This window comes from Eurypyga helias, unplaced genomic scaffold (genome assembly GCF_000690775.1).
Source record: "Eurypyga helias isolate BGI_N326 unplaced genomic scaffold, ASM69077v1 scaffold32232, whole genome shotgun sequence".
NCBI lineage: Eukaryota > Metazoa > Chordata > Aves > Eurypygiformes > Eurypygidae > Eurypyga > Eurypyga helias.
The window spans coordinates 6,224-17,236 of record NW_010234771.1 but is presented as its reverse complement, the minus strand read 5'-3'; the positions used below and the strand labels follow the sequence as shown (position 1 = coordinate 17,236).

The 11,013-nt window shown below is 53.2% G+C and overlaps 1 protein-coding gene across 1 annotated transcript in view; it reads right to left on the bottom strand.

Moving 5' to 3' along the window:
- The window catches only part of GOLGB1 (golgin B1), a gene marked incomplete at both ends in the record, with an annotated part of 19,052 nt that overhangs the window by 1,878 nt on the left and 6,161 nt on the right, over window positions 1-11,013 (bottom strand). The window contains 4 exons of the mRNA XM_010146554.1: window positions 716-894; window positions 2,437-4,387; window positions 4,881-9,901; window positions 10,726-10,793. Of these exons, the coding sequence (XP_010144856.1) occupies window positions 716-894; window positions 2,437-4,387; window positions 4,881-9,901; window positions 10,726-10,793 (7,219 nt within the window). The remainder of the gene's footprint in view (window positions 1-715; window positions 895-2,436; window positions 4,388-4,880; window positions 9,902-10,725; window positions 10,794-11,013) is intronic.

Genomic DNA, 11,013 nt, shown 5'->3' with positions numbered 1-11,013 from the left:
CCCAGGCCCCGAGCCCCCCCACAAGCAAGAGCGAGCGACAGAGCGCGACCAAAAGCAGGCCAGCGGGCGAGAGCACGGCCCCCAGCCCACCGTGCGCGGTGCCTGACGGCACAGAACGTCCCTTTGGTCAGCTGGGGTCACCTGTCCAGGTGCTTTGGACACAGATAAGCCTCACGTCGCCCCAAAAGCCCCACCCCGTCCACTCCAGGTCCAGCCCTTCTCAGGTGGATCCTGAAGGACATGAAAGGATGCTTTCCCCATTTTTGGGACGGGGTCTATTTCTCCAACTGGTTTTAGCCCAGTTGAGGCTGACAGCATAGCAGACTCCAATCACAGAAGCCCCAGAGGAAGTGAAACACGGCTCACTCAGTCAGTGCTTTGTGAAGAGCTATCAGCAGGACAGTAGCGGGGGTCCTGCTCCCTGCGCACCGTCAGCCTGGAACCGAGAGGTGAGCTCCAGCGCAAGGAGCGGCCGAAGTTTCCTCCCAGCCAGATGCTACTGGGCACCGCTGGGGCAAGGAAACAAAGGTTACAAGGTCACTGGTGTCTCACACTGGCGTTTTCCAGCTGCAACCCTTCGCCCTAAGCCTGAGGGAAAAGCTGGGCTGTGGCCGCATGTGGCCCGGCCTGGGCGGGACAGTGATTTGGTGACAGCAGCAGCAGGCCACGGCCCTGCCCGCAACTGCTCGTCTGTGGAGGAACAGGCTACTCCCACCTCAGCTGCTGCAGCTCCTGCTGGCAGGAAACACGTTCTTGCTTCAGCTGCTCCTGGAGCCGGCGATGGTTATCTGCGTCCTGCTGGGATTCCTCCAGCTGTGCTTTCAAGCGGGTGTTTTCAGCGGACTCCACCCCCAGCAGGATGTATTGCTGCTGCAGCCTCTTCAGCTCCCCGACCTGCAATTCACGGGAAACTCGGCGTGACGACCGAGCAAGCAGCTGCCCTTCTCCCCGACCGCGTGCGAGAGCAATTCTCATGGCGCCTGGAGAAAAGGACCACGTTCAGGTAACAAACCAGAGACTGTCAGCGGTTACAGCAGCCCACTAAACCAGCTTGGGACAGAAAATCCCAGAGTCCTGTTCTTCCTGCCAGCGAGTTTGAGGCCTTGCCTTACGACGTGACACGTATCGACAAGACGACCCCGGCTGCAGCACGAATTCCCTCATTAACACCACAACACCCTTATTAAGGCACCGAGGGACAGAAGGAGCTGGTTAAGAACCGCCTCTGCAGTTGGTGTTCACTGTAAACCAGGGAACGAAAATCCTTCTGAGGGCCTGGTCAGACTAGAACTAGAGGTCAGTTGTCACACACCCATCGCTGCAATCAGTTTTCCAGGGCAAGAAGATGCGCCTGACCCTGGAGACAGGGATGTTCTCCAGGGGATCCTGTCCTGAGGGCCCACCTCGCCGTCAGCAGCACCAGGCAGAGGTGCAGGTTCCACACAGCAGCAGCGGAGCCAAATCCACACGCAGCTGCGGTTAAACACAGAGGGAAGATGAGCTTCAGCCACTATCACAGAGTCTGCTGGGAATTAACAGAAGGAAAACTACGAGAAAGTGATAGTGGAACACGACTGTGGAAATGTCACCTGACCAGCAACAACCTGAAACTACCCGAGCTGCTCTGTGCCAGGCCATGCCGACATGGGCACACCGATACGCGAGCGGGGATATGGGAACGAAGCCGCCGTGCCTTGTGCCTGCCCTGACAATCGGATGCCGGGAGGAGACACAGGCCCACGTCTTGGCTCTAGTCTCCTCTAGAAACGTGAGAGAAAGCAAATGCACGAGACTCCTCAGACATGGACTAAGCAGATCAGCAGGAGACCCACCTTATTCCTACGATTCCATATTTTCAACCAAACAGGCAAAGGAAACCGCCCTGCAAAGTTAACAGTGAATCACAGCTTCCACGCGTCAGGGATAACATAGATCCGTGGGATCCGATGGCGTGCGCCCACGAGTGACAAGGCCATCGGAAGGCAACTCAATTACCTCTGAAAGGTCGAGGTGATGGGGAGAGGTTCCCGAAGACTGGGGGAAAGCAAATGTTGTCCCTACCTATAAGGATGCGCTGGGAAACTGCAGGCTGGCCAGCCTCATCTCCGTCCTGGGAAGGTGATGGGGCAACTGATTCTGGAAACCACTTCCAGATAAATGAAAGAGCAGGATGCTGGGAGTAGCCGTGGAACATCCACCAATGGAGATATTAAAAATCCGACAGGACACTGTCTCAAGCAACCTCTTTCAGCTGCCCTTGTCAGAGCAGGAGGGCTGGCCTAGACCCCCAGCCGTCCCTTCCAGCCTCACCTGCCCTGAGAGGGCAATGACCTGTGTTTTGCATCGTGAACAGCCCTCTGGGCGCCAACCGTCAGGATCTGAAGATCCAGATCTCCTATGGGGCTTTATGAGCAGGAAGAGAGAAAAAGGACTTACTACTCTGTCCCTGTCGTTCTGCAGGGAGGACAGCGCCTTCTTCAGGCTCTGCACTTCTGCCGCAGCACCGGGAACGCTCCCATCTGCTCCTTGCTTCCCTTCTTCAGTCTTGCGCGTTCTTCCCAATTCATCCAGCAGACGGTCCCGCTCACCCTGCAGGCTTGCCATAGCCTTGGCGAAAGACCTGACTTGGCTGGAAGAGCCTTCCAGCTCCGAAGACAAACGGAGAAGCTCATCATCTTTGGCTCTGAGCTTCTGATGAAGTTCCTCTGCCTGGGCCAAGAGGCCACCTTCATCCATGGCTTTCTGCAGTTCCATCAGTTCCGACCTCGCTGTATCTCGGTCCCTGGCAGTGCAATGTTGCTGCTCTTGTAGCTGGACCATCTCTTTCTGAAGATTCTGCACCAGACTCTTCTGCTCCCCTAAGTCTGCGGCGTATTTCTGTTTCAAAGCACGAAGCTCTTCATTGGCCTGGTCCCGGCTATCCTGAAGGGAGTTCATGGACTTCCCAAAAGACTGAATTTGAGCTTGGAGATCTTTGTTTTCATCTGTGACTGCAAGAAATTTCTGCTCCATTTCCATCAAGTCCCGTGCCAGCTCTGCTACTCTCTCTTCTGCTGTTTCTGTTTCGTTCCTCATTATCCCCGCATCGTGATGGAGGTGCTTCAGCTCCTTCCGAAGCCTGTCCTCCGCCTCCCCCACTCTCTTGGCTGCATCTCTCTGAACACACATCAGCTCCTCCTCCAGTTCCGTTATCCTTCTCTGCGAGAGGGAAAGCTTATGACCCAGTTCTTGTGCCTCTTCCTCCCGGGCCTTCAGTTGTGCTTGACACTCCATGACAGGACCCCCCTCACGTAACGCTGTCACCTCGCTCCTCACCTGAGACAGAGACGCCGTAAGGATTTCAATCTCTTGAGACAAAGTGATTTTGTCCCCTCTCAAGGCCTCCACGCTCTGCCCGAGGTCGTCCTGCGCACACGCAGCCTCTTTCAGCTGCATTTCCATGACTGCCTTCTCCTTTTCCAGAGTCTGGATCCGCTGAAGCTGCGTTTTGAGAAGTTGTTTCTGTTGGGAGTCCTTTATTGAAATCACCTCATTCAGGTCTTCCCTGCACCGCACCAGCTCCGCGTTCAGCTTGGCGTTCTCAGAGTTGACATCGTCCATCCGGCTGTGAAAGCCTCGGAGTTCCTCCTTGAGCTTGTTGTTTTCAGCAGCCGCCTCCTGAATTAGCTGGTCTTTCTCCAGGATTACAGCAAGATGACGTTCCTCAAGCTGCCGGTAGTCTCCGAGTACACGGTCTCTGTCATCCTGCAAAGATGACATGGCCTTGGTGAAGGAGTCCAGCTGTGCCTTCTGCTGCTGACCTTCCTCTCGGCTTAGCTTCACCTTGGCAGTCAGATGATCAAGCTGGTCAAGCAATTTGTTCTTCTCATTTTCCAAGGTTTTTTTATCTTCTTTCTCCTTGCTCAGCCTATGCTCCAACTCCTTCATCTCTTCAGAATGCTGCTGCTGTAATTCCGACAGAGCGGCCGTAACTGCCTCTTCCTTGGCAGACAGCAGACTCATGATCTTTTGCTCCTTGGTGCTGGCTTCTCCATGCAGCTTGGCTGTCAGGTCCCTGGCAGCCTGCAGGTCAGCCTCAAGCTGTTCGGAGCTGAGTTTCAAGGTCTGGATAACGGTCTCTTGTTGCTGGACCACACATCCCAGCTCTTCTCTAACCCCTTCACTTTTGGTGAGGGAATTCCGTAGGTCAGCAAGCTGGTCTCTCAGGCTGCCGAGTTCGGACTCCAGCCTCTGCTGGTCGCGCTGAGCCTTGCTGTGCAGCTTCTGAGCCTCTTCAAGCTGAGTCAAAAGCGTTTCCTTTTCCTCCTGCAACATTTCACATGTCTTCTCATGCCGCTGAATCTCCTCCCTGGATTCAGACTCCCAGTCTTCCCTGTTGCGTTCCAGCCTGAAAACAGAGAAGAGAAAGTCGGTCACAGATGAATGACACGGTGGGGCCAGCTCCTCGCCCCCAGCCCCCCAAGTCCTTCCCCTCAGGGCTGTTCCCTATCCATTCTCCCCCAGCCTGGCCTGTGGCTGGGATTGCCCCGACCCACGTGCAGGACCTTGCCCTTGGCCTGGCTGAACTCCATGGGGTCGGCACGGTCCCACCTCTCCAGCCTGTCCATGTCCCTCTGGATGCCATCCCTTCCCTCCAGCCTGTCCCCACACCGCACAGCTCAGTGTCATTGGCAAATTGCTGAGGGTGCCCCTCAATCCCACCATCTGTGTCACTGACAAAGATGTTAAAGAGCACCTGTCCCAGTCCTGACCCTGAGGAATGCCACTCGTCACTGGTCTCCACTCAGACATGGAGCCACTGGCCATGATCCTACCTCTGGCTACCGCCTTGGCAAAGGGAAATACAAGAACATCAGGTGAATCGTTTCCACCCTCTTTACCTGGATATGTGAGCCTGAAGCTCTTCCACACGTGCGCTCATCTGCTTCACCTGGTCTGTCAGCACATCACAAGTTTCCTCTTTTGAACGTATTTCTTCCTCCTTCTTTTGAATAGTTTCAGTGAATTTATTCTCCCACGTTTTTGATTCATCTATCACCCTGTCCCTGTCATCCTGCAGGGACGACATGCTCCTGGTGAAGGCTGCAAGCTGGGCTAGCGTTTTGGTTAGGCTGCCTTCCAGTTGCTTTGCTTCTTGATCCTTCGTCTTCAAGGAGTGTTGAAGGTCACCAACGGTCATTTCCATACGGCCCTTCTCCCTCTGCAAAGCCGCCAGCTTTTCTTCCAGGTTCTTCACTTCCCTGGAATGCCTGCCTTTTTCCTGTTCCAGCCTTCTCTCCCAGTCCTCATCTTTTCTCTTCATTTGAATTTTGATATTCTCTTTGTTTGCTTGCAACTCTTCTTTCGCCCTGACGCTCTCCGCTAGGGCCCTCGCCACCTCACTCTGGGTGTCATCCAGCGCTACCCTGCAGAGGGCAAGCTCCGCCTGGGCTTTCCGGGTGTCTTCAGCTGCCTTGGCTAAACTCGCTTTGGCTGCTTCGGCCTCTTTCTGAGACTCACTCTGCACAAATTCCAGAGCTTTAACAGTTCGCTCTAACCCGCTGTTCTTCTCCTGGCTTTTGATACAGTCCTTCTGCAGCTGCTTGATCTCCTGCTGCTTCTGCTTCAGCAACTCCTGAAGCTCCCTCACGTGGGTGCTGCTGTCTCCCCTCCAACTGCACCTCAGTTTTTCTGCAAATTCCGTTTGTTTTTCTGAACTGGCTTTACTGTTTTCCTTTGCCATCTGACACTTCTCCGCCTCCAGTTCATGCATCGTTCTCTGCAAACTCTGAAGCTCACGCTTCAGTTGCTCATTTTTCATCTGCAGGTCTGTTGCATCTTGCTGATAGTTCCCAATGCTCCCGTTGAGTTCTGCCAGCTGGTTCATGAGCCTTTCTTCCAAGTCATCCTTCTCGGCCTCCAGCGCATCCTTCAGCTCTGCCATCCTGAGGAGGTCACCTCTGGTTTCTTGGACTGTCTGTTCCATCTTGACTACTGTGTCCTGAAGAACGTTCAATTCACGGACTTTCTCTTCCACTTGGGTCTCTAAGGCCCTCTTCTCACCTGCTAAAGTCTCCTCGCGTGCGCGGATGGTGCCCAGCTGCTGCTCTGCAGCCCTCCTGGCACCTTCGAGTTCTGTGACTCGCTCTGTGAGCTCAGCGATCTGCTGTACGTAGCTACCAAGACCTTCACAAGGGCCACCAGCTTCAGGTGCTTTTTGTTGCAGTTCTGCAGTTGAAGACTCTGGTCTAACGCTTACATCCGCCTGATTTTCCTCCAGTGGTGGTGGCATGGCAACTGCCTGCCTTGTTTCTTCCCCTCGTGCTTCCCAAGCAGCATACTGGGCCACCAGCGCTCTGCTTGCTTTCAGCTTAGATTCTGTTACCTCCAACTGGCACTTTAGGTCTGTGATCTCGTGACAAAGGGACTCCTTTTCAGCCAAGACTGACTCGAGCTGAGGAGGAGACTGGCAATCCTGCCTAGAGCTCCCCAGCTCCTCTGTCGGGCCGGTGTTTGCAGCGACACCTCCAGCCCCATGGGGCTCTCCACCTGTGACCTGCAGCTCGGCTCTAAGCTTTTCATTCTCCTCCTCTAGTTCCAGGATCTTTTGTTGCTTAGATTTTGCAAATTTCCTCATTTTCTCCTTCATTCCATCGATTTCTTGTCCAGCTTCCTGTAGCTGCTTCTCCATTTCCTCTTTTTTAGCTTCAACACTTTTCAGCTTAAGGAAAATTTCCTGCTTTTCCTGCCTAACACCTTCCAAAACACGCTGGATGCGCTCAGCCTCATTGCTCACGTTCTCATACGACTGCAGGAGCGTTTCGTATTCCTTCTGGAGCTCTCTGTGCTTCTCATGCCACTCGGAACTCTCAGTGGCTTGAAAGCACTTCAGGGATTCCACCTCCTTCTCCAGCTTCTCCTTCTCCAGCACAACCCTCTCCAGGGCACACGTCAGGTTTTTGCAGCAGCCATCCAGATTCTGATTTTCTGCAAGTACCTTCTCGACTTCCGCAGTAAGTTTTTCCCGCTCGACAGCAAGGCCGGCTAACTTCCCCGTCAAAGCATCCCTCTCTTTAGCGTGGCCACATATTTGACTTTCCAGATCTGTCAGCCTGACAGCCAGATTTTCAATGGTAGTTTTGGCATTAGCCAGCTCCTCTCTCAGGGCTTTGCTCTCCTTCAGCGCCTCTTTTCTAGAGATAAGGGCAGCCTGCAACTTCCTCTGCATCTGAGCCTTCTGTTTGGCTGCTTCCGCACCATCATCCTGCTTCTCCTGCATTTCCAGCAACTCCGTCTGCAGTCGCTTACCATGTTCCTCATGGACCTGAGCTTGAGTTTCCAACTGACTCTGCAGTCTCTTGACTGAATCCTCCTTTTCCAGCAACAGTGCCTGCATGTTCTCGAGCGCTTCGTTCTTCTCCCTTACCTGCACGCTGAGACATTCCATTTCTTCACCCCTTTGGTGCAGAAGTATTTTCAGGTCCTCCAGGCTGCACTCTTGAGCAGCTTTTGCTCGGCTCTCTGCTAGTTCTGCCTGAGGACTTGCTGCCGTAGCTCCAGCTTGGCCTGAGGCTCCCTTCAGCCCTTCCACCTCCAGGAACAACTGTGCTATGTGCTCCTGCAACTGCAAGACTAGGTCTGATTTGCTGGCCAGTTCACTCTGCGTGCGGCTAAGGCTGGATTCCAACCCCTCCTTCTCCACCTGCAATCTTTCAAGTCTTTCCTTAAGCTCTTCCCCAGAACCGTCTGCAGCTTGCACAAGGTTGTCAAGTGCCGCATCCCCTGCTTCCACGCACAAAGGGTCTAACCTGTCCCGACTAGCAGGAGCGGGCTCTGTCGATCCTTTCTGTTCTCGGAGTTGCCTGAGCTGAGCCTGGATGCTCTCTGTCTCCTTGCGTTGCCTATCAAACTGCTCTTGGAGGCTGCTGTAGTCATCCTTCTGCTGCTTCAGCTGCTCCCTGTGGTGTCTGTCTTTCTCTTGAGCCTTTTTTATAGTGTCTTTGCGAGACACCAGCACCTCCTGGAGTCTCTTCTGAAGCTGTTCTTTTTCTTGTTCAAGAGCTGAAATCTTCTCTTTCAGAGCAGACCTCTCATTTTCTTCCAGGTTTGCAGCTCCTGAGCTGGTTTTGTCATCTTCTTCATAATCTTCTGGGGGTTTGTTGGCTTCGGTTACTTGTCCAGCATCTGTCTGACTCTCCATCATTTCATCCTTAATGGAAACAACGTTGGTCTCACCTTGCAAGCTTCGTTTCATCTCCTCAATCACCGCCTGCAATTGTGCTTCCGTAGTTTCTTTATCCAGCAGGTCCTTCCGGAGGGTCTGCAACTCAGCCTCCTTTTCAGAAAGCAGCTGAATTAGATACTCGTCGCTGGGCTGGCTTTCAGGATTCACTTCTCTGCCCATCACACTTGTCATGTCTTCTTCCCCTCCAGCTTCCTGAGGCACCAAGGTTCCTGATTCACGTCCTCTTCTCAGCTGTACCAATTCTTTCTCCAACTTGCTGACCTTCTTCAGAAGCTCCTTCCTGGTGCCAAGCACTGCTCGCAGCTTCTGCTTGACTTGCTCATTTTCTTTTTTGAGAAGTTTAGTGGCTTCTGCACTTCCTTGACTCGCTGCCCCTGCATCAATCTGCTGCTCTGACACCCCACATTTCAGACACGTGTCGCTTGCGTCTGTCTCTTGGTCATCTTCTTCCTGGGCTTTCAGCAAGACACTCATCTGCTCTTTAAGAATCTTCAGCTCATTCGACAGAGCAAACTTCTCTTCATTCAGCAGGCCCATTTTCTCAGACATGCTGACGCTGACCTCTGCCACCTGCTGGTCTTTCTCCAGCAGGGTTTGCTGCAGGCTCTCTACAGACCTGGTGTATTCCACAACGAGCTCTTCTAGGCCTGCTGCTTCACGTCCCTTGGAGGCTAAGTTTTGGGAAAGCTCCTCCATCTCAGCAGTGTTCTTCCTCAAAAGCTGTTCTAGATCCAGTACTTCGCATTCCTTCTTCTCCACCTGGCTTCTCAGATCTTTTAGCTGCATGTCCTGGTCCGAAAGCTGAAACTGCGCTTCATCCAAGTCTTTTTGCAAAGCTTCAATTTTCATCTCCTTGGATTTAAATTCATTCCTAAGGCTCTGGATTTGTTCTCGCAGAAGACTGCTTTGAGTATCTGACAGTCTCTGCTTTTCTGAAAGAGACAGATTTTCCTCAAGTTGCTTCACCTGCTCTTTCAGTTCTGTCACGGTAGAAAGTTCCTTCATCTGACACAGGAGCTGGTCTCGCTCTTCAGCCAACACGTCAAATGCCCTGGCAGAATCCTCCAGCTTCTTCCTGTATCCCTCAGCCAACTCGTGTAGCCTATTTATTTCTGCACCTTTTTCTCCTAGAGTTTTCTTGTAGGATTCCTCTGATTTCTGCAGAATTATTTGCAGTTCTGTGATTTGGTTTTGTAACTTTTGCAGTTCCCAAGACCGAGGGCTGCCAGGCTCTGGATCTGCTGTGGAGATCTCCTGCAGTGTGCCTGTCCCTCCTGGGCAGGGGACAGAGCTCCCCTGGGGCACTTCCTGAGGGCTGGGTCTGTTTTCCTTAAGCACACCAACTTGCTGCATTTCTACTTCTCTCAGTAATGAGCTACTGCCCAGCTCATTTTGTTTATCTGAAGCCTTTTGCTCTTCCCCCTCAAGAAACTGTATCTGGGAATTATCCTCCAGCTGGGTAACGGTTTCTCCCGCTCCGCCATCTGCAGGCGTTTGGCTGTTGGGGCGCTCAAGCTGACTTCTCAGAGAAGTTATTTCTTCACGGGCTTCCTTCAGTTCCAGCATCAAAGCTGACAGCTCTTTCTGCTTCTCCGCAGCAAGACAGTCTAGAGTTCCAGGCAGACAAATCTCCTTAGAGAACTGCTCGCAGCCATTGGGAGAGCCATCGGGGCTGGCCTAAAGGAAAATAACAGGTTTCAATTTTCCTATCAATCCTGTGAAAGGGTCACTTTGGAAACGCCGGCTTTCCACATCCTGCAGTTTACGGCCACCCTTTCCTGAGCTGGCAACTGCAGTCCACAGGAGCCTCACTAATAGCAGGACTCTGCTCTTTTCTGTCTCTGAAGCTGCAGCAGCTAAGGTTTCGGCTTTAGGATCAGACCCTAAACGTCACTTCCTATTCCCGTGTTTCCCGTCCTCTCCCAATTACAAGACAGTACGATTCTGAAGGGTTTTGATTTCCCCATGATCCTCACAAGCCCTCCAGTGTACTTATCCAGCCACATTCCCTGGCATCCCACTCCCAGTCTCTGAATGAGAAGGTTTTGCCCCTGCTCTGTCCATCAAACAGGCAAAGAAACAGCATCGAAGCCCCTGTTGGAGCACGAGTCCATCTCCAACGGGAGAGCAATGGACAAGGCTTCTGGCCCAGAGTGCTGGGCTTTTTCCAGAGAACTATCTTAAGGTGTCCTCCCAACCCCAAAACAGGTAACACAATGAAAAGCTGCCCTAAATCCCTCCCAGAGAGTAGGGATCAGCAGCCCACCGGTAAGGCCAGCTCTCGTGCTGCGAGGGCTGGCTGTTCCTCAGGCCAAAGGGCCAAAACCATTTACAGGGAGCCACGGAGGGAGAGGCAACTCAAGGCCTGCCGCAACACTGCCCCAGCCACTTAAAGTTACGGGCTGTTAAAAACCCCAGTTCTTTGGGGCTTTTAAAATAAACTCATTTTCATACCCACAGATGCACAGTGTGGAGAAGACAGCTCCAGACTCAATTTGTACCTTAGGGAGCACCAAAGTGTCATCAAAAGGCTTTCGCACTTCAGAACTCGCCAGCTCTCCCGACACACCTGGTGATGAAAGGTACCGTCGTCACCACCAGCACAACACGTCGCACGGGAAGTCAGCAGGTGCGTGGAGAGACAGGAGGTGGGGCCAGAGCTCCTCCAGCAGCAGCCAAAGCACTGCTCCAGCCCCAGAGCTCCTCCAGCAGCAGCCAAAGCACTGCTCCAGCCCCAGCAGCTCCGCTCAGGCCGCGCTGCCTCAGCTCGCCACGTGCTGCCCCCCCGC